Source organism: Protomyctophum bolini (assembly GCF_963924005.1).
Source record: "Protomyctophum bolini genome assembly, chromosome: 19".
In the NCBI taxonomy this organism is placed as follows: domain Eukaryota; kingdom Metazoa; phylum Chordata; class Actinopteri; order Myctophiformes; family Myctophidae; genus Protomyctophum; species Protomyctophum bolini.
This window is the reverse complement of record NC_137880.1, coordinates 6789156-6813344: the sequence shown is the minus strand read 5'-3', so window position 1 is coordinate 6813344 and position 24189 is coordinate 6789156. Positions and strand designations below refer to the sequence as shown.

General features: G+C 44.9%; 2 protein-coding genes across 2 annotated transcripts; both read left to right on the top strand.

Moving 5' to 3' along the window:
* Positions 1-2371: 2371 nt before the first annotated feature.
* On the top strand, positions 2372-3883 carry LOC308334526 (serine palmitoyltransferase 2-like; the record flags this gene model as incomplete). The annotated part of the gene is made up of 1 exon (XM_080791324.1): positions 2372-3883. One exon carries the CDS (start codon positions 2372-2374, stop codon positions 3881-3883), a length of 1512 nt encoding a protein of 503 aa, XP_080647450.1.
* Positions 3884-8762: 4879 nt separating this feature from the next.
* Positions 8763-10229, top strand: LOC308334525 (serine/threonine-protein kinase OSR1-like; the record flags this gene model as incomplete). Its single annotated transcript, XM_080791323.1, has 2 exons — positions 8763-9697; positions 9884-10229. The coding sequence occupies 2 exons, from the start codon at positions 8763-8765 to the stop codon at positions 10227-10229; spliced, it is 1281 nt and encodes a 426-aa protein (XP_080647449.1).
* Between the last annotated feature and the right edge of the window lie 13960 nt (positions 10230-24189).

The window sequence follows — 24189 nt, the reverse complement described above, 5'->3', positions numbered from 1 at the left end:
CATTTGTTCCTTGCTTTATGATGACTATGTACCTGATGTTTGCATTTTGTCTTTTTTCCGTTAATTACTTCCTGTTTCAGTGGACATTTGTGTCTTTTGGGCGTTTTGTAGTACACTAAATGGTAGAATTGTCTTTCACTGAAATGTGAAAAAAGGTGTTGAACTACGACGCCGTATTACTCGTGAGGGGGGGGGGGTGAAAGGACGCCGGTGGGGGCGGGGCAATTTTTCTGACATTAGACTTGGACATTTCTGAGTAAAATGTAGGATATGTCTGACTTCAAAAACTCACAGGTTTGCGAGATTAATCTCCTGAGAAAAATCATATTATGATGTGGCAAATCTGTGAGATTATAAAAGTCAGAAATTTGCGCAGTTTTTCTCAGAAATCTCTGAGATTAATGTCGCAGTTTTTTGGAAGTGAGAAATAGCCTATACATTTTACTCAGAAATGTCTGAGTTTAATGTCAGAAAAGCCCTCTTTTTTTTTGTTTTTTTTTCTCCGTGATGGCAGAAATACGCCGTCGTATTGAACATTTACTAATCGAGTTAGCGATAAGACGGGGGGGGGGGGGGGGGGGGGGCTGATGTGTTCCCCATTAGTCAAGGCACATGTGGAAACAAGTATCATTCGGCCAAACAAGGCATGAGTTATGCCTGTTCAAAGGTTTCATTTTCAAAAGATTGCTACAGTATAGCGCCCCCCTTTGGTCAATTGGAGCCAAACTGGTTTCAGCGCTCTTTGGCATGACCCTCTACCATACTGTACCGTTTCATAAACATGTGACTCTGCATGTACTGTATGTATTAGCCTTCTTATACAAGTAAGACGCGCAAACGCGGGAAGCGAACGCAGCTCGTATTTGGGTTTTTTAAGATTTTTTTTTTAAGTTAATTCTTTTTTTAAGTTAAGTTTTATGTGGACCTGGCCCCTTTTGTGCCCATATATGGAGCTGAGTGATTTGTTTGTGATTGATGCAACACACTCCATATTTGGACGTATAGCTGCTTTGGGGACTCCTTATATGGTTATGCGGGTGTGGCCCCTAGGAATTACATTAACTCTGAAACACTACCACAGACATTCAATCCCACTGTTTTGTGCTAAACAACAGTAACAGTAAGAGGACAGCAGAGGGCTCTTTGAGGCTTTGTTACATGTGGTCTCTGGCACACGTTAAACAGGAAGTAGGCTACTAGTATTCAGATCAGATCAGCGCAGTACAGACTGAGTGACACTGAATGTAAACTGATGTGTGATCTAAATCTGTTTCACAGGTAAGAGTTGATATAAGGAGCAAAGAGTACATCCCCAAGTGTTTTGCATGTGTATGAATAGGGATCAGATGGGGCAGAGATGAGTGTGTTATGATGAGTGTGTTATGATGAGTGAGTTCAGTGATTATCCTGGTGTTAGCATTAGCAGTGGCACTTAGCATGTATTTCTCAGTCAACCAACATAAGAAGTGCTATTTAGTAAGATTGCTGCTGAAGCTGTTTTATGTAGGCTACTGTATGTTAAACTGAAGGTATATGTTTATTGATAATACTGTGTTCAACGTTTTTGGGTGTATAACTTTAGATTGATGCATTTATACAGATAAAGAGTAATGTACTTTTAAGGTTATAATTATGGTATTGATATCTACTGTATGTACTGTATTAAAAACAGGAAGTAGGCTACTAGTATTCAGATCAGATCAGCGCAGTACAGACTGAGTGACACTGAATGTAAACTGATGTGTGATCTAAATCTGTTTCACAGATTCCTGAAAACTAAAATAAATGTGTTGCACCTGAGTGAGGATCCTTCTTCATTACATATGTGTAACACGGGCAGCGGGACAGAACGCAGCTCGTACATATTTGGGTTTTGGACGTATAGCTGCTTTGGGGACTCCTAATATGGTTATGGCTGAGTCATGGTGACACAAATCACTCAGCTCCATATATGGGCACAAAAGCGGGACAGACAGACACATCACTCAGCTCCATATATGGGCACAAAGGGGGGACACACGGACACACACACAGACAGACAGACATGATCTGCTAGGTCTCATAGTAAGTGCTCACTGCGTTCGCAATAATAGTGTTGTTTCCTATAGAGATAGGCAACCACGGTCATAACTGACAAACTCAAGGGCCAACACAAATCGGCATCGTTAGACATGCATGGCGACTGTTTGTGACGTGTGACGTCAGACCATGTCTGGTCAATCTAGGTGAGGCGACATTCCCTTTAGATGTTGACAGAGAGAGACAGATGTATATGTCATAAACGGACACAGACAGAGATATACAGGCCTATATATAGTCACATAAACAGACACAGAGAGAGAGAGACCTTCCCCTAAAGGGTGCTCAAGAAATGACTGATGCTCAGATTGAGAATGATGCGTGCAATCCCAGTTCGCACAGGAAGCCTTTCACGGAGTCGTTCGAGGAGACCCCTCTACTGGTGGTGGCGCTCACCTACTTGGGCTACTTCATCCTCACGGTCTTCGGCTACCTCCGGGACGTCCTGCACATCGGGAAGTGCCACGTACCCCGAGAGAGAGACGAGCAGAAGGACTTTGTCCCCCTGTACAAGGACTTTGACAGCTTCTTATTCAGGAACCTGTACATGAGGTGCAGGGACATCTGGAACCAACCCGTCTGCGGCGTCCCGGGGGAAACGTTGGACCTGCTGGAGAGAGTCTCCCACGACAACAACTGGACCTTTCAGCACACCGGCAAGGTCATAAAGGGCGTGATCAACATGGGATCTTACAACTACCTCGGCTTTGCCGAGAACACCGGGCCTTGTGCCGAGGCCGTCATAGAAGCCACGCGCAAGTATGGAGTCGGAGCGGGCAGCACCCGCTCCGAGGTGGGGAACCTGGACATCCACGAGGACCTGGAGCGCCTGGTCGCCAGGTTCCTCGGCGTCGAGTCGGCCATGGTCTTCGGCATGGGCTTCGCGACCAACTCCATGAACATCCCCGCTCTCGTCGGGAAGGGCTGTCTCATACTGAGCGACCAGCTGAGCCACGCGTCCCTGGTGCTGGGCGCTCGCCTCTCCGGGTCCACCATCCGGGTCTTCAGACACAACGACATGCGACATCTGGAGGAGCTGCTGAGGGACGCCGTCGTGCGCGGCCAGCCGGCGGAGAGCCGCCGCGGCAAACCCTGGAGGAAGATCCTCATCGTGGTCGAGGGCATATACAGCATGGAGGGCTCCATCGTGCGTCTGCCGGAGGTGCTCGCCCTGAAGAAGCGCTACAAGGCCTACGTCTACCTGGACGAGGCCCACAGCATCGGGGCCCTGGGCCCCAACGGACGAGGGGTCGTCGACTACTTCGGCCTGGACCCCGCCGACGTGGACGTCATGATGGGCACGTTCACCAAGAGCTTCAACGGGCTGGGAGGCTACATCGGAGGGAAGGCGGAGCTGGTCGACCACCTGCGGAGCCACTCGCACAGCGCCGTGTACGCCGCGCCCATGTCGCCGCCCGTGGCCCGGCAGATCGTCGCGTCCATGACGATCATCATGGGGGAGGACGGGACGGCGCTGGGCGCCGACCGCCTCCGGCAGCTGTCGGAGAACACGGCCTACTTCCGCGCGGTGCTGCGCGGCATGGGCTTCGTCGTCCTCGGCAACGCCGACTCCCCCGTCGTGCCGCTCATGCTCTGCATGCCGGCGAAGATGGCGGCGTTCGGCCGGGAGATGCAGGCGCGGAACATCGGCACGGTGGTGGTCGGCTACCCCGCCACGCCCGTCACCGAGGGGCGGGCGCGCTTCTGCGTGTCGGCGGCCCACACCAGGGAGATGCTCGACCAGGCACTGGAGGCCGTCAGCGAGGTGGGAGACCTGCTGCGGCTCAAGTTTTCCAGGCGGTGATCGACGGGGGCCCTCGGCTGCCCTTCTTCAAGGCGGATCTCTGAGGAGAAGCAGCTTCGGGATTAAGACACTTGGTGCACGCCGCCAGTAGCTCAAGGATGTATCTCTCCTTATAATAATAATAATATATAATATAAGTGCCTTTCAAAAACAAGAAAACCTTCAAAAATACAGCAGCAATACAATTAGATAGAGCAACAAACGGCACATAGAAATAGACACAAACAGAGCAGCAGTACATAGAAATCAACAAAAGCATAGAAATAGACACTATAACAAACCAACATGTTTATGTTACAGATGAGGTTTTTTAGCAGCTTTTTAACGTCATTGACTGACTCAGCATTTTTTAAGTAAGGTGGTAAATCATTCCAAAGGGTATAGGTTTGACCACATTGGAGGTTAATGTTAACTGGCCGATAGTTATTATTCTGTGGTGGACTGCAGGGCTTTGATGTGTCTTTCTTACAGGGCTCTGTGGATTAATTTACCTAATTCCTTTGTTGCAGTTGCTGTTGAATTGAATAGGAGGTCCAAGCGGGCATATTTCCTTCTTTCCATTTATTGATCAGCCATCAGTTACAAGTTACAAGCATTCGTTCCATGGTTACAGCATATTGAGGCCTTCGTCCCAGGCAGAGCCCCTAGGTTCTCTCTCTGCTGTCCCTCACTCTCAGTTCTAACTGATTTTCTATCCCATCTTATACATTTCTTATCTGTGGGTGTCACCTTGTTCCTGTGTGTGTGTGTGTGTGTGTGTGTGTGTGTGTGTGTGTGTGTGTGTGTGTGTGTGTGTGTGTGTGTGTGTGTGTGTGTGTCAGTTGACCCTTAAGACTCGGTCAACAAGTTACCACAGGTGATCTTATTTTCAGAGCATTCTTTAGTGATAAAACCTCATCCTGTCCACTATATGCTAATATGACAGGATGTACTCACAGCTGTTGCCAGCTTTATCTTAAAGTGCCTCTAGGCTATCTTAGTGACTATCCTACATGACCTCTTCACTCAGGCTTCCCCGCGTGTGACCTCCTATAGGCCGAAGTGTTAGGCTATGTGAACAATTATGACATATGTAGAGAGGCATAAGCTATCAAAATATACATCAGCTTCTTTGGGACTGGAACTATAATAGATTTTTTTCCAGATTTCTGGCACAGTAGCCTATATGTGTCCAAGGATATCTGAAATAGACGCTGCCATGCCAGGAGTTAATTCCTCCGCACATGTTTTTAATAAAAAAAAACACACATTCCATCCGGACCGGTTGCCTTGTTGGTCTTCCAATAATTATCATGTAGCCTACACCCAAAAGAGTAAACAGTAACACCGTGTGGTCAGGGGAGGCTTATACATGCTGAGGTGCATGGCTTGTCTCTTCACTGTTGGGCTTTGAAGAGACGGGTATGTTTTGATCTCCACACCTGGTTAACGCTGTCTAATGTTGCATTACTATGCCTAAGATGTTCAAAACAAATCAACATGAGAAACATTACTTAGTCATGAAAATTGAATTTCTGTCTTACATTTTGCATGTAGAATCTTTGTTGATAGTAGCTACATTAGCTCTCTGCCATCACTGCTATGGAATGGAAGTTCACTGATTTCTATGTTTGTTATATGGGTTTGTTGGAGCTGGAGAAAGTATGACTGTTCTGACCCGCCTCTGACAATATTATTTGTGTGATTTACTCAGGTGGTCTCTAGTAAAAAAAACACTGAATCCAGACTGTGCCTGTGTCTGCTTCATTATTGCTGTGAACCAGAACATTAGGGGTTACACTTGCTCACACTACCATTATGCGAACATAGATTTGTTTTTGCATGCATGTTCTACAGATACTTTTGAAAATATTTTACTTCAGAATATTATAGTATATAGAGTCAATGGGATTCGCTTGTGCAGAAGGCACGTATGTGTCCACTATGCAATCAATCTATGGAGAAATAATTTACTTAACAACAACCTTAAGTGTAGTAATCTGTGGAACATTACCATGTTACATTTTACTCCCCACAGACATGTCATGTGAGTTGCTGCTACCCAATATGTCTTACATTGTTGTAGCCCCTTTCGGGACCCACGGTTACCTTTTCAGAATTTTGGACGGCGGTACCCTAGGGTCCCTCGTAGGTTTTTCCACCCTCTATAGGACGCAAATTTACCTACTGTCTGTTCACGGAGACCTGCGCGCTCGCTTGAGTGTTAGTGAGATGTATCAAAGATGCATAAAACTATAGGAGACAACGGAAACGTGTGCGAAGCGGTGTTAATCGGTGTTGCCATTTAGTATTCTTAATCTTTTTGGCTTCTCTGAAATTCTCTCTTCCTCACTTCCCATGTCCCGCCTCCCACAACACAACAGCATTATAAACATCCCTGCATGTACACGGTCGGCCAATCAGAGGCAGTAACTAGGACGTGCTAGCCATTTGCCACTCGGGGAGTCAACAAGGAAGTCAAGGAAGAGAGAGGAGAGAGTCTTTCAAAACAAGATTAAGCCACTTCCATTTTTTTCAAGGAAGTTGTGTTTGTGCGTGTGCATGTCGACTGAACTGGAGTCAGTTGGAGAATTTGACCAGGGGAGGCCGGGGGGAGGCGCTAAAGCATTTGAACTTCCTTGAAAACAATGGAAGACTAAACAAGCTATATGTAAACCCCATGATGTAAACGCTCGTTTAACCGTTTAAACTTGGATTTTCTTTGCCGTTCCTAAATTCAAAGAAAAAGGGTAAGCAGTGTTCTTTTTTTTCTGAACCGCAGTGGGAGGGAACGTGACATGCAGGAGCCTGTGGGTGAAGTAACAAGTTATGTGGCTGCCGTCCAAGTCCAACACAAGCAACTGAAAGTTACAAAGCACACCATTTGCTCCAAGGTAAGTTGTTTGTTGTTTATTAGACGATTGATTGAACCATTGTTTAGTACAACGTTGACGTTAATAGTATGATTTAGTAGCAGGGAGGGTGAGCGAGTGACGCTACCGTCCGCCACCTCAACCTCCAGAATGTAAACATTGACATGTGCATGTGCGCACCCACGGGAAAAGGAATAAAAAGAAAATGCCCCAATTGTTCTGGGCGTATCCTATGTTGCAGGTCGCCCAACAGCAACGTTTCACCATGGCGTTCTTTTAGTATGAATGTTAATGCTTGATATTAATGCTTCCATTCCTCTTCGGAAAAAGGCTGACATAACACGGTCCTCAATGGAGGATCACTGGTGATAGTAGGGGTTGTTTGTCCTGCTTAACGGTATCGAGGCAGGTGCGCGAGCAGGTGGGGCTTACCGCAAGGTCTATTATGGCAGTTCGTGCTATTCCAACATGCGTGCGTGTGCACATCAAAAACGTGTCTGGCTTGAGTCCTTACTAATACCAAGGAAGTGGAGCATATCACTCCAGTTCTTAAAACTGTCTCCCTGTGGGTCAAATAATTGATTTTAAAATACGACTGTTGTTGGTATACTTTGAATGGTTACGGCCAAAATACATTTCTGATCTTGTACGATATCATGAACCATCCAGATCGTTTCTCAGGGTCTGGCTCCGTCCCCTTGCATTCATTGAGATACAGTGAGGGTCCATTTGGAGCTGTTCGAGGTTAAAGAGTACCGGTATCTTAGAGGATATGGCATCATCAGGGGTGAATCTGTGGAACGGCCTGGACAAAACTGAAAAAGTGTATAGCTCAATTAATACATTTTAAATAATGTATAAATCTAAAATAATAGATAAGTATAGAACATTATTATAATTTAGTATATCTATTAATCATATCTTATGATTTATATTATATATTATGATGATAAAGTAATACTAGAACAGTATAATAACCGTATAATAACATTTCTTCTCACGTGCAATTCTGAATGAGTGATCAAATTTGTCTTTTTTCTTTTTTTGTCCTATTTTCTTTTCTGCCGTTTGTTTTGTTTTGTTTGATTATTTTTTTTCTTTTTCTCAAAGTCTGCTTAGTGTTAAAGGGATAGCTGGCAAAAGCAAAATAAGCCATTGGCTTCATCCTAAGCCTTTTTGGTCTTTATAAAAGTTGTGAGAAATTATGAAACGAACACATTTAATGTTCATTCATGACCAAAATAAACAAAACTGACTCGTACCCGGAACCAACGATGAGAGCCATTGCTTTAACCAGGCAGTCAACATAAAACCTGGTGTGTAGGCTACATATTGCTGACGACCTATGAGAAGTGCCGTGCCGAATGTTAAAGTGAGTCAGGCTGGCAGCTATAGCTTGTTGCAGCAATGTTGTAGACAATTTTGGCGTACAGTAGCATGACGTGTCTGTCCTCACCCAAATATGAAGATGACTGGCATTATAGTTTATGACTTCACAGAGTATTGGCATTATCTGGCTCAGCTGATCCAAGCAAGTGTCACATCCAGGGCACTCATGGATGAAATGCAAGGGCAGAAGCGTAAATTAGTGTTGTCAACCATGCATGTTTATGGTTTGAGTTGTGTGCATCATCATCACGCCATAGAGTTTCTGGCCGATATATATCATGTTATATCACATTGCCTTCATATGTAGTTTCAAGGCTTTTGCGGCCACATTAATTCCATTTTCTCCAGAAACTGGCTGTATCAAATATTAATGAACATCATTAACGACACACAGCCACTCCCCTGACAGAAAGGACCGGGGTGGTCGGTTTATTTTTCAAACATATAGTTCTTATATGAAGCGATGTAAAATCCCCCGATGGGGATTATAATGCGACTAAAAAAATACATGAACCTGTGTACTGGCGCCCTCTACCGAAAGTGACGTCAGACTTCGGTGCTCTATGGTGCTCAATAGAGTGAACACGACAACCTATCCGAGTTCAACACGGCGTTTACGGCGTACAACCAGTAAAAGGATGGAGGACCGCCAGAGCTCTCAATCCTGGTCAATCTACGAGGATGATCACGTTCTCAGTGAGGTGACGGCTAGTGGTGCCACAGCCGTGGTCTGGCCAGAAGACTGCAGTGGGCACGGGAAGGAGAAGGTGGCCACCAAGCGTATCAACCTGGAAACGTGTGAGACCAGCGTCGATGAGCATTCCAACGAGAGCCACGCCGTGATGCAGTGTCGCCATCGAAACGTCGACGGCACCTCCTTTGTGGTGAAGGACAAATCCTGGCCGATGATAAACCTACTCGGCGGCGGATCCGTGTTGGACCTCATCAGGTACACCATGTCGCACGGCGAACACAAGGACGGCGTGTTGGACGAGGCCTGCATCGCCACCATCCTCGGGGAAGTGTTGGAGGGGCTGGAACGTCTGCACAAAAACGGGAAGATTCACAGGGATCTGAAGGCTGGAAATATCCGTCTCTGCGGCGATGGCTCGGTGCAAATCGCCGGCTTTGGCGTGAGTGCCTCCTCAGCGGCCGCCGAAGGCGACATGGCCACGAACAGAGTGCGGAAGATGTTCGTCGGTAGCCCTTGCTGGATGGCTCCGGAGGTCATGGAGCCGACGCGGGGCTACAACTTCAAAGCCGACATCTGGAGTTTCGGTATGACGGCCATTGAACTCGCCACTGGATTTGCACCATATCACCAATACCCACCCATGAAGGTGCTGATGCTGACCCTGCAGAATGACCCTCCTTGCCTGGAGACTGGCATCACAGACAAAGAGACGGTGAGGAAATACAGCAAGTCCTTCAGGGAGATGATCTCGCAGTGTTTACAGAAGGACCCGGACAAAAGGCCTACTGCTGCTGAATTGATGAAGCATGAATTCTTCACAAAAGCCAAGAACAACGAGTACATGGAGACGCTTCTGAAGAAGCGACTGACAACGTCGGGGTAAAATTGGAAAAGGCGAGTTCCGTACCTGGCTCCGGAAGGACGGAGGCCGGAGAAAGGGAGTGGAGTGACAATGAGCCGGGCAAGGAGAGCGAGGGATCTGCACGGTCACCCAGGGTGAAGGACGGATCACGGAACTGGGAGATTTTCCAGACTGTAGTTGTTCAGCCATCCGCTCCAGCCCAGGAGAGCCCCGCCGCGTCTGCTGGTCAGGCGGGTGGAGAAGGCTACACCACAGGCCCTTGCAGCTGCTCAGCCCAGGGGTCCCTCACTCGGACTGGCGGCACGGGACCCGGCAGCACACGGCACCAATGCCCCCCTTAGCCTGGTGCTGATGCTGGGGAGCCATACGATCACATTTGAATTTGTGTCCGGCAGAGACTCGACTGACGGGGTGTCTCGGGAGTTGGTGTCGGCCGGTCTGGTCGACGGTAGAGACTCGGTCGCCGTCGCCGCCGTTTTGCAGAGGATTGCTGATGATCCCCAGAGCATCAGCACTGTGACCTTCAAACTGGCATCATGCATTGGTTAATTGGGTTAGTCTTTGTTAGCCTATTTAGTCTCATAGTTAAACTATTCCAATCTCCGAATGCTATATATAGGGAACTATCTGTTCATCGTTACTGCATTTTAAAATACATTTATTATCTATTTATTATAGAATTAACTTTTTCTGATAAGCAGCAAGCTATTATTTCATTTTATATTTTAAATTAGGAAAGATTTGCCTGACTTTAAAGACAAAAGGGAAGCGGCCTCGCATCTGCTTTATCCTCTGATCATTTTCAGAGCTTCCGTTGCTCCAGACTGAGAATGAACGGAGGCAACGGTCTGGCTCGCGAGACTATATGCATTGGGTTTTCAAAGTCGGGGTCCAGGTAAACCAACATGGGTCCAAAAAAATGGACCCTTGCAGTCTGTAAACCCCCAGGAGTTTACAAATGGAACATTTGTTTATACATCCATTTGTACACTCAGAGGTAAATGTTCCATTACTGTGTAGATTTGAGGTTAGTTTAGTTCAGAGTGATTGTCATCCTTTCTACTTTCAAGGAACCCCCCGGTTTGATATGCTTTAGTCCCCTTCCGATACTTTTTGTTTTAATCTAGGGGACCCCAATCTGCGCCGTAAAATCCTCAGTGTAAAATCCCCCGGAGTTCATTTTCCCTGGGAGTCTACAAAGGGACTCCCCCACACGGAGTCGCACCACTCAGTTCACACGGGTGTGATTTTTTTTATTGCTTTAAGCATATTATTCATAGTCTGATTTATCGGTGGTGAGCAAACCACCGCTCTCCCCAGCCCTTCTCTCTGTTTTTACTCACCACCGCTCCACGTTATTACAGCTCCGGTATAGTCTTGAAACCAATTATGCAATTTAAAAAGATTCGTTATTAATTCTTTACATTATATATCTTGAATTATTTGCAGTCACCTCACCACTGGAGCGGTGGTCACCTCACCACCGAAAATCCAGACTATGATATAGGCCTCTTTACTGTTATCCTTTAAACGTCATCTTGGATCTGAAGGAGGAGCTAATCTTGCAAACCACCGGACCGACAAACACCACATTTCTTGTGCACACTGTCAAATAACCCAGAACCCTTGTGTTTCAAATGCTTTCTATACGTTTTAGGACACATAATAACTTAGACGTTATAATGAAGTCAATGCATGGGGCTCAGTTTGTCCAAATTTGGAAGCGGCGGCTGACATATTTGTTTGATGTCATCAATACTGAACAGAACCGGTTACATGTTTGATTAACTTCAGCATCAACTAGCAATGTTAACGCACACTTCCAGTAGCCTTTCACCATAGAGTCAACGGATTTCTCCTCCCATCCACTTGCATTGAGTTGCTCACCCAGCCCCAGCGCATGAGGCGATTTCACCCCTTCTTTCCCGGGAATGGAACAGAGTGAATTCTGGGATGGAATTGGCGAGCCGAAAACATGAGCGAGTACCGTGCGTGCGTGCGTGTGCAAGCGCGCTCACGTATGGCCCAGTGCCGCTCGAAGCTGTAATACCACTTTCGCCCACCATGTCCATTGCGCTTCAGTGTTTCCTCTCGATGACGTCTCTATATCCTCTCTATATCCTCCAAGACCTTCAAACACATAATTCTTTTCACGTTTCAAACATTTTGAAAAAAAATCTAACTTAAATAAAGTCAGCCTATGCCCATCCCGGGTTTAACATTGGCTTGTGATTGGATTATCACCCAATAGCGATGATTTGATTGGCTGAGCAAAGTACATATTGAAGATAACAGTGAGGGCAGAAACGTGAAGACGAAAAGTGAGGACCCAAATTGTGATTGGCCAGAATGAGGATGTATGATGATGTATGCATTAGATGTATGATGATACGAGCGCCCCTCACTTCACACAGGTGTGATTTTTTTGGTAATGAAGAAATATCTCTTTCAAGTTAAACCAAAGCATATCCTTATTGTGGGAAATTGCTAAAAGACATTTAGCAATTAATGTATGTGACAAATAGTAGGACTTCAACTTTACAGAGACTCCCAAGGGTGTTTAAGTGGTTAAATTATCAGGGGGGGGGGGGGGCTATCCCATCCAATACATTATTTCTTATATCATGCCAGCCAAGTTTATGGACTTTAGCGTTTGTTATATGTCAATCGTTTGCCAGCCAAGTCTATGGAGTTTTATGTTTTTTTAGGGCAGTAAATGACAAATGTAAGAAGTCTTACTCCCCTCACTTCACATGAGTGGGATTGTTTTTTTTTATTACTGTAGGCTATATTATCTGTTTGTCTTGAATTGTCTCAATTAATTGAATACACAGTAGACAGTATACCTTAATGGAAACAACTAAGCCCTTGGTTTATTTGGGTTAGACATTATTTTGTATAAACTGTGCCAACGTGCCTTTTTTTTCCTCAAACTGTTAATAAAGTATTCAATCAATTAATCAATCAAAATGGCACAGACCAATGAAAGTTTGTCAATTGAAAGGAGCTATCATTTTATTAATCAAAGTCTCATTTAAAAAGACCAATACATGTCTCCCCAGCTGTTACACATCAGTGCACTGTTTTAAAACGCGAACATTTGAGGTTATAAGAACAAACTATAGCAGCCTGTCATTATGTCTCCACTAACACCACATTTAAACGTCATTTTCAATATTATTCTTTTGAAAGTCCTTGAATTTCACTTTGAAATAGAGAAAATTTACTTTGGTGTTTTTACTTTTGAACACCTCCTATCTATACAAACGCATAGTAACTTCAAATAATATGTTAACTTGCATGCAGTCAAATGTTAGATTAATTGAAAACACCAGTCCTTGGTTCTAGTGGTCGTGACCCCTCGGGGGTGGGGGGGGGGGGGGTCGCCAAATTATTTTGGGAGGTCCCCAAATTATTAAAATAGTATGTTGGTGCTAATACCGAATGTATGCATGCGCCACTGGTGCATGCATACATTCGGTATTAATTTATGATATATCTTCTCTATTATTAAGGTTATTTTTGCAGTTTGTCGGTTTGTATTGGGGGTGGGGAGGTGGGCGAGGCTGGGGTCGCGAGACATGGCGCTCAGCCAATCAAATCAGCACATTCTGTGGAACACACAGATACACAAAGCTGGGCATAGGAGGAGCTATATAGGGCCCCTCAAAACGTACACTTGTGTGACTGTGACGTGAGCGCCGGTGCTTATTTATCATGATGATGATGATGATGTCTGATGTCTTCCCTTGACCAGAATGCCACATAACCTCACGGGGGGGGGGGGGGGGGACGGACACACGGACGGACATACACACACGTTGGAATCAAAAATGGAATGGTGACGTAATCATTCAACACCATAATACCGCATATAAGTATATATAAGGAGTGAGTTAGACGGGGTGAGACGAAGGTGCAGTGACAGCCTGAGCACACACACACACGTGGACGGAAATACACGGGGAGCGGCACAGAGAGTGACGCAAAGACAGAGAGAGAGAGAGAGACCGAGAGTGACGCGAGACGGATCGATGGCCCTGCCGAGCCATGTCCTGCTCGAGCACCAGGCACGGAGGCGGGAGCAGGAGGCCCGTTCCCAGGAGCAGTGGGACGGTCGCGTTCACGACATCCGAAAGCACGACCTGTACAACTGCAAGCAAGCGGAGTGGACGTCCCCCCGGTGTTACAACCGGAGCATGTCGTCGTACAACCACGAGAAGCTGACGGAGGAGAAGCGGAAGAACCTGGAGAAGCGCAGGGCGCGTCTCCGGGCCGTGCTCCAGGAGACCGAGGACCAGCTGAACGCGGAGCTCGCGGCTCGGCAGGACATCTTCCAGCGGCTGGAGCGCCAGCGGCTGCACGAGCACTGGAAGAAGAAGTACCCGGAGCTGCAGACGCCGGCCGACGACGGCTCCCAGCTGTGGCAGGTGCAGATGCAGGAGGCGATAGCCCTCGAGGACAAGCGCCGCAAGGAATTCGAGGACGAGGCCAAGCAACGGGAGTGCGTGGAGCGAATGAAGGAGGAGGAGGAGAGGCTGAAGACGGAGGAGTGGACGAGAACGGAGAAGGTCCGGAAGCAGATGGAAGGGCTGAAGCGGGAGGCCGACGGCCTGAAGAAGCGAGAGGAGGCGCTGCTGGCCCAGCAGTGGGAGATCGAGGACATGGAGGTGGACAGGCGGAAGGTGGCGGAGGGCGGGCGGAAGGCGGAGATGGGCCACTTCCTGGGAGGCCAGTACCACGCCCAGCAGAAGAGCCGGACGCAGCAGGTGCGGGAGGAGCTCGAGGTGGACCGCAGGGTCGCGGGCGCTCTGCTGGAGTGGGAGCGTGAGGACGCCCTGGTCGACGGCGCACAGTCGAGGGAAAAGGCCTTGGCCGACGCCACCTGGATGCAGCGCGTAATCGGGGACCAGCTGGAGAGCCAGGGCGAGGCGCTGCCGGCCATTCAGTATCGGGAGCAGGCGCAGCACGTGTGGGTGAAGCAGGAGGACAAGTTTGGGAAGGACAGGCAGACCAGGGATCGGCTCATGTGCGAGCTCGTCGCGGGTAGGAAGCAGTGGTTGAAGGTGAAGCTGGAGCACAACCACAAGGCGCACGGGGAGGCGCTTAGGAGACAGGAAGAGCTGAGACGGCAGCTGGAGCGCGATAATCAGTCGGACTACAGTGACTTCCTAGCTGCCGGCGAGACTGCGAGAGAGGCGGAGAGACAAAGACAAACGGAGGGACAGAGAAATAGGGAGATGGACAAGAAGGAAAGGGAGATGGAGAGACAGGGCGCCGAGAGACAGAGGGAGGAGATGCAGACTAAGAGAGAAGTACCAATAGAAAAGTGTGTAACGTGCGTCGATCATAAACATACAACCCAGAAGCCTAAGAAGTCAGCTTTGTTGAGGCCAGTCTGGTTCTTCGGTATTTAATGCCTTAGTGGATCTGCTTATAGGTGCAGTGGTCAGACCTGCAAGAGGCATTGTCGACATGCACCCAGAAGTACCTCGGATCACTGGATCGAGCAGCTATTTCGACTTCACGGTTGGAGATGGGAACATCTATATAGGGCCTCGATTTCATCACTGGATTCAGAGACAAGGGGGCGTACGTACGGGCTGCAAGACCGGCTGGCCATGGAGCCAAGGCAGGCCACCTTTTGGGTCTGACTATTTCAGAATTCCAATGACAATAGTGTTCATGCCCCCCCCCCACCGTATAGCACTATATCTCTAGTGTCCTGGACTGGGTCGTATATAGCACTTCAGGGTTCAGATGGCCCCAGCAGCAACGGCGTCAACTCCGCGGGTGCGCAGGAGCCGAAGCACCCACTGGCAAAATAAATAAGCCAATAATAATAAGTTGCGGGGCGTGGGTGGGCACCTTAAAATATATAGGCTATACTCTAAGTTGGGCACCCACTGTCGTTAGGGGAACCTTCCGCCACTGCCCAGCAGAACTATAGCTTTAATATCCCGAAACTCCACTTTTAAGTACTCACGATACAATGTAAATATGTGCGTTTAATTAAAATAAATTTAGATTAAAATATTTAAATTAATTTCAACTCTAAATTAGACTGATTTAATTGTGCAGTGCTCTCTATAGGTCGTCCCTATAGCTAGTGGTCAGACCAAGGGGCCAGCTATGCACTCCAATGTTGAAGCGCTGGGCCCTAGTGGTAAGAGGAAGGACTGCAGGCGGACCCGTGGATTCTTGACAAGGAAACCCCGTGCAACCGAGCGCCCAATGTAAAGCCCAGGTGCACTCTGGGTGCACTTCCGCATTTGGACACCAAAATTTGGTGTCCAAATGCGGAAGTGAAATGCTGAATCAGCGAAATAGACGGTACTTCCGGCAGCCTTCCGGGTGCTTCAAAACGCCACCGAGCAACTTCCACTGACATGAATAGCGGAGGGGGCGGAGCTTCGCGCTAGTTTAGTCTCTATCCTTTTAATACTCTATGGGTCAGACCAGGGAGTGCCTCCCGGCCAAGCCTGATGCACTGGGGAGGGGGGGAATGGAAGCTCAGTGTCCGTGGCGGGTGGCTCAGGGGCTTTAACCCTCAACCTCAACCGTTTTTGTTTGACATGCTTTAGACCGGCGCTTCCCAAACCTTTCATGCTGCGAAGCCCAACATATACGTTTTTAGAACCGGTTGAAGCCCGCCTCCACCTAGACAGGCACTTGGAATTGTAGCAGGAGTTGAATGAGTTTATATGTAGTTATTTCTTTTTCTTTTTAGATGTATTAGAAAGCAGGTCCTTACATTGACACTTTAGCAATGCGCAGACACCCCTGTACGCTTATAGGCCTTCATGTTGGTTTGTTTACTGTTGAGGAATATAGGCCTGCATGTTGTTTTGTTTACTGTTACTGTGAGAAAACAATATTGCACAATAATCTAATCATCTGTGTGTCGTCCCCCCTCCTCTACAGCTATGTAGAGGGGGTGAGCTTGGTGTACTCTTGAGTTTACAATGAAAAGATTACTTACATGAAACAATGAATCCACTTCAATGAATCCACTTCAATGCAATGTTAATATTATTGGAGTTGAGATAAATAGCCTACAATTCCCTCAACTATTAAGATGAAATGCTGCCTTTTAGAATATAGTTTTTTTGGGGCAGTCATTGTTTTTAAATGTTTAGTTTTTTTTGTTTGCTGGCCAGATTGAGATGGTCAATTATGTCTGTCTGTTTGTCTTTTGCCTGGGGTTACAATTCTCGAGGCAGAACACCAAATAAATCAAGCCTATATCAGTGCAAACTTTCTAGGGCACTCTTTATTTTTTCTCTTCATATTCTCTTCATAAAATTTGGACTGTTATTCGTCTATAGTACTCAATTATCTTCACGCCAAAAATCACACCCGTGTGAAGTGAGGGGCGCTAATATATTAAAGTCTAACTAATGTTCCTATGATTAGGTGATGTAATGGTGATGTAAAACAAACGGTGACAAAACAAACTGATACTAGGTTCACTATTTGCTGCAGCTTTCTTCTTCCTTTTACATTATACCACATTGCCATGTTAAAAGTCAAGATTCCCTCTATCAGGTTCTTATAGACTGTTTTCATGATATGCTTGCTCACTCTAAAGGAGTTGAGCTTGCGTAGTAGGTGGAGGCGTTGGTTACAAGTTTTAAAAATCTGGTCAGTATTTTCACTGAAATTGGGTCAATAAACTCAATATATGTGCCTAAATATTTAAGATTGTCTACTACCTCCACTATTTGTCCAGGTTCCTTTTCATGAATGACAATTTATTTAGTTTTTGTCACATTGACCCCTAAGGAGCTATAATAACTAGAACTGTACTCTGTCGAGTGCCTACTTGCTTGTTGCACACTAGTGCGCAAGCAGAGCGAGTACTGTCGACCACTACAAACTGTCAAATCTCAGCTTCTTAAGAGAAATGCCTCTATGTATGTATATGTGAATGAATGAATGAATGAAATATTTATTTTCGTGTGATGCCACTTTGGCCCATCCCATATGGGATTATATGACACATTTCACAGAGTACATTGAATACAACTGACACTACAGTCCTGCCTGTTCATATGTATTTGTACATTATTCAAACAAAAAAGAAAACAAAACTAAAAGAAACATAACAAGGCCATTTGATTGATTAGCGGTATAATATGTATAATATGTAATTTGTAAGCTGATTAGCGGTATAATGTGGTTACTTTGCGTATGCCCCGTTTGATGCGTATGTGTCGTATAGCAGCATAATGACGTCAGGGTATAACTGGTACAACTATAGCTCTCAGTGATGAATAAAGATGTGGATTAAAGGACCCAATGCCAGGGTGTAATTGGTTTTCGATTGGTGACGTAATGACGATATGTTTTAGTGTCGGGAGGATTAAAGGTAATGCCCCTATGTACTGTATACATGTATATACATGTATGTAATCTGACACCACTGCCATATCAAGCACAAGTATAGTCATTACGTCATACGCTGACACACGGCGCTGCCAGGGAACTTTTCAGCACAGTGTGAGCATAAATCAAGAAGAGAGAGAAGTCTGGTCTGACGATGTTCAATTTATTATAAAGTAATTAAAACTTGCACGAGTGATGAAATCACGACCTCTCTTAAGGAGAGATCGGGGCAACATGAGGAAAGATGGACTTTCATTGCATATATATAAAGACATGAAATCAGCAAAGGGGGTGTGGCCTGACATGGCAAGTTCTGAGATACTGGGCAGCAACTGGTTGAAACCAGTTACGTTGACTGACTGGCCCATTTGATGACTGTGGCAAGATATAGAAAGACCTTGGGGAAAGCAGGGGAGTGAAAAGCAGAGGAGTGTACACAGCTGCGCAAGCCTGTGCAGGCCTCTCACAATGTAACATGTTAAAATGAAAAATAAGGGGGATTGTATATGAACAGACAGAGAATATAATTATTCCCTATCGGCGCATACACATCAAGAGGCGACATACGCATCGAAGCACTGGACGAAAACTATTACTTGCGCGCTTTGCTTGCACAAGTAATAATAATAATAAAGGTAATAATAATAAACTGTATTTATATAGCACCTTTCATACATCAAATGCAACCCAAAGTGCTTCACATAAAACGGTGTGTTTATCTCACAGTTCTGAAGAGATGACACGTGTAGGCCTATTCTGTATGCTTCCTCCCCTGCTTCAGTAAGGCAACCAGGGCCATATCATTCGCATACTTGAGCGAATATATCCTGGTCTAACTGGAATTAATTTGTGTATAGAGAAAAGTAAGGGGGATAAGATAGTCCCCTGCGGAGCACCGGTGTTAAGCACAGTGATGTCGGACAGAGTATCATTAACACGGACCTGTTGAGGACGGTCAGAGAGGTATGATCCAAGATGGATAATACCTACATTTACCGAGATGTAAATGAGTCTCTGCAGAAGGGTGTGTATCTGCATGCCATGCTGTTGAGGTCAAATCAAGGCAAAGTGGGAGGGGACTTGGAGATTATTATATATATTTTTTTAATACTTTTTTTATTAGGCATTTTTTTGTATGACATCAGAATAGTATCGACAATGATAATGAGTAGTTCAGTTATAAAAATGAAAAAAATAATAACAGGCAATGTAAACATACAATACATAATAAAAAGACAAGGCGATAAACATGAAAAAATAAAAAACAGTTAAACAATGACAAGTGTGAACAGACAAACAAAACAGACAACAAGACAGACACTTGCTCTCAAACTTTTCCAACATGTTGTTGTACATTAAGTGAATTACAGACATTATTTTTTAAATGAGAAAAAATTACATAAAGAAAAAACACTCAGTTCCTTTTTTTTTTTTTTTTTTTTCTATTGTGCTATCTATTGTGTAGGAGGGGTTAGCGTGCACCTATTGAAATATTCAATGAAGGGTTGCCATGTCTGGTAGAATCTATCTTCACTCCCTCTCAATTCAAACTTAATCTTTTCCAATTGTAAGTAGTGCATAACTCATCTCTCATAAGCGAAGTTTGAGTCGGAACCTGTGCTTGTTTCCAATTCAACAGTATCAGTCTGCGAGCCAGTAGAGTCACATATTTTACCATGTTATATTGGAAAGTAGACAGTTTGACCCCGGGCCCCCTGACTCCCATAACTGCTGTCAGTGGATCCGGGTCAAAAGGTCTTTCAACAATGTCTGACAGTGATTTAAATATACTTTGCCAATATGATGTTAGTTTAGTGCAATGCCAGAACATACAGTATGAGCTAGAGTGGCCGGCGACTGGCCACATCTGTCGCAGGCTGGATTCACATTTGGATACATTCTGTTGAGTTTTTCCTTTGACAAATGTAACCTGTGTAATATTTTAAACTGTATAAGACCATGCCTGGCACATACTGAAGAAGAGTGCACAAACTTTTGAGATGTAGACCATTGCTCGTCAGTGATAGATATTCCTAAATCGTTTTCCCAAGCAGTTTTTAAATACTCCAAGGAGGCAGCATTATCTAAACATGAGAGAGAATTATAAATAATAGAAACACCTCCTTTGAGCAATGGATCAGGTAGAAATATAGATTCCATTGATGAGTTGGGAGGTATGTTTGGAAATGAAGCAGTGTGTTGTGTTAAACAATGAGTCAGAAAGGGACGGTAAAAAAGCATGGTTAGGGACCAGTGGTGCGCGCACAGAACCCGGGTGCCAACCGAAATGCCTTTGTATTGAGAGCCAAATTTTGAGAGAATGCGAGACGATGGAATTCTTTGGCAACTTAGTATCTTGAGGCCACTGGGGAAAAGATTAAAGCTGACAACGATGTTGGGGAACAACATCGACCTTCAATAAGTGCCCATGTACAGTATGCAATTGATCTTGGAGCCAAAATGAGAGCGCACGTAAATTACACGCCCAGTAATAGAGTTTGAAGTTAGGTAATCCCATTCCGCCATCTGATTTAGGCCTCTGCAAAAAAATCCTTCCTTATTCGGGGGTGTTTCTTATCCCAAATGAACTTAAATATGAATGAAATAAGTGTTGTTAACAAAAATTGGAATACATTGGAATAGAAACAGATATTTAGGGAGGACATTAGAGATGCTTTGACAGGGCGATAAACAGGCTGATGGTTGCATCATCAGTTCCTCTCTGGCTTTTATAAGCAAATTGGAGATGATTTAAGCTGTTAGAAACCATCACTGTAATTTGTCTGCTTATAACTCTTTCAAGAGCAATGGGCCTGAAGTATTTTAATTCAATGGCAAAGGCTAATGCAATTAGTCGGGAACTTTATCAGACCATTGTATACTATAATCAATCTATGAATTGCTATATCTATTGTAGTCGACCGAAATATTATGTTCACTCTTATCTCTTATACAATGTGAGGTATTAAATGCCTGCAGATCAACCACAGATAAAGGTTGTGTGTTTGAACTGCATACTGATAGAACTGTGTAATCAAAATGGTGTCACAAGTGCAGATTGAAATACTTCGCCAGGCTTTTTACTTTTCAAATGCCATGGCATTGAATGAGGATGTTTAGCTAGAATTTATTTGAAGTTTTCTTAAACGCCTGGGAGGACAGAGACAGACAAACATATACTCCCCTTTGAATAGCGATAAACAAGCCCTTTCATTGAGTAGGAGCTCAAGGTCATTATTTAGATATGGAGAGTCTTTAGGAAACACACACACACACACACACACACACACACACACACACACACACACACACACACACACAGACACAGCTCTTCCAAAGTTCAGGGCTGCCCACACTCCCACAGCATACCACGCTGGTGACTCCCCTGGCTGTCCCCGGTGACCACTAACCCTCATATTTGTCTTTTTAGGAAGATAGGGAAAGTGTTTGGACAATTAAGACAGTTTACATGTATTCCAATAGCTGTAGTGTATATTCCCCCTGCCAGCACATCGGAAGGTCACATCGGCCTAAATGAGGAACTCCTCATGTATGATTGTGGAAGCAATGACACATCATGAGACTTCCCTCTGTTTATGATGTGCTAATGCACAGGTATGAATGTTCCCTTTTTAGAATGGGCCTATTAGCCTACAGAATAACACATTTGAATAATTCATAAATTACACCGTGTACACAGTGCTGTTGACGGAGTGCCGACAAATTTCCATTGCATGCAAATCTAACGGACAATAAAGTGCTCTCATCGTGTCTTCCTGCTATATCTGCATAGTATCCACCATAGCGGTGGGCGTCATATAAGGATTCCCCTCTTCTGAGGGGGAATCCGTTTTGGTTTCCAGCAGTATCGTTGTTGTTGTTTACCGACGGCATGCATGGGTGGGCGGCTGTGGATCCCAAATGGCTCTGCAGGGCCCCACGGCAATATAGCCCCTCCTATGCCCAGCTTTTCGTGCTTGTGTGAACACAAACATTTTGAACACAAAAGTGAGGACAGAAAAGTGAAGACGCAAATTTGCGATTTTGCCGGAATGACATTTGTGATGATTTGATTGGCTGAGCATGGAATGTGATGTATATATATATATAATGCATGATGATGTATGACGATAAGAGCGCCGCTCACTTCACACGTGTGTGTGATCCTAGCCTATCGTAGCCTAATTCATGTCAAACCGGGGGCCCTTGAAATTGTTGAGAATCACTGCTATAGAGCTGTACAAATCTTCTCTTATGGGGGTCCGTGGCATATATTTTCAAATGGGGGTCCGCGGGCTAATGACTCTGAGCATCATTTAGGGGGTCCTTGACATGGAAAGGTTTGGGAACCACTGATGTATAGGGCATTGATTTGCCCCTATAAACACAACAAGTTAAATTATGGAGATGAGAGGTTTCTGCCCCCACAGCGACGATATTCACTCCCTCAAGTGTGTGTAAAAGAATTCCAGGTATATGTAATGCAATGACAAGCTACACCTACCTATGCCACCCACTACTGTCACTTTGAGAAAGAGGAAGTGAGGGGGAGGTGAAAGTGTGCATAAATATAGAGACGGCCACAATGCCTGAGCAATATCGTAGCAAACAAAGAGAAGTCCTTTGGTTATTATCGGGCACAGAAGATAAGATTATCATTCAACATGGACATGTTCGGACTATACAAAGTGCAGGTATGTGAGAAGGACCGTGCAATGTTGTGTTGAAGTTTTCACTTTCATTTCAATTTGATTTGGCAAGTTTTCAATTTCGGTTATATAGCTTTAGTTTTTTTTTTTTAAAGGGTGGCTAATAGTTTCGTTTTTTTATTTTGTTGCTTACTTTTAGTTTTTTTTTTTTAGGTTTGGTTTTATTTATTATTTATTTATTTATAATGCGTATAAAAAGTATATGAAAATAACAGATCTACAATAAGCTCACAATGCACTGACTGCAACATGCTATTTTCGCTATTTTTAAATAAACATTGGATACTGACTAAAAATAAGGGTTAGGGATTTTAGTTTATTTCGTAAACACAATTTCAGGTAGTTATCATTTCTTCATGAAGCCTTCATAAAGTTTGTTTTTATTTAGATTTCAATTAAGTACAATATTTTTCCCTTCAATTCTAATCATCATTAACAATTCAATCATTTTTACACCTTTAACTTTTGTGAAACTGAAAGAAATAACTTTGATTATCTAAGAATGCAATGAATGAAAAATGTGTCTTCTTTGTCGTTTCTTTCCTTGCACAGATTCTCCTCCTGGGACTGCTTGTCGTCCCCGCGCTGACGTCCAAATTGCCGTGTTTTGACGAGGACAAGCTGGAGGACGCAGCCGACCGGAAGCTGAAACACCACTACCCGGCACCCTCCTCTAGGCCGGGCAGTGGTGCCGTTGCAGAGTCTGGCGACGCTGCAGAGTGTCCCGTTAAACTCTACGGGCAACTGAACGGAGCCCTCAGCAACCGCTCCGTCTCACCCTGGAGATACATGTAAGTGGTGGTGGTAACAAGACAACACAACCCGTTTCTGTTTTCCTCCCAGAGTTTTCCCCCAGTTGAGGGGTGGGGAGAGGCTGGACAGCAGACGGCTGGACTTTGAATTTCTCTAACTATAAACTTAAGTACAAATATAATTTATGAAAAGCTACTACAGTGAAGTCTGTTCACAGAAGTTGTTGTAGGATATGTGGGGATTATCTGACGAGGTACCATTTGAGTGGGCAAAACCTTACATTATACTAAATAATACTAAATTGTTTATAGGGTCAATATAAGTAAAATAATATAGCCTTTCCACAGGAGTATCATTTTATATTTTTCCAAAAAGAATACAAACAGCCAATAGCATATTACAAAGTTATCCCCCTCACTGGTGAAAATTCCGGGAGGAAAAACGGGCAAGCACATTCATGGAGGTGGCGCGTGACTCGTTTGAATTAGGGGTGGGCGACATGGGGAAAATATAATATGCTTTCAGGGTAAAAGAAGCAACGCACATCCTCCATTGGTGCTGAGCCAAAACTGTAGGAACAAGACGGTGAACAATGAAAAGAAAGTTAATGATGCTCCAGACATCTCAATTCTGATCCGAATTGAGATGTCAATCATGTT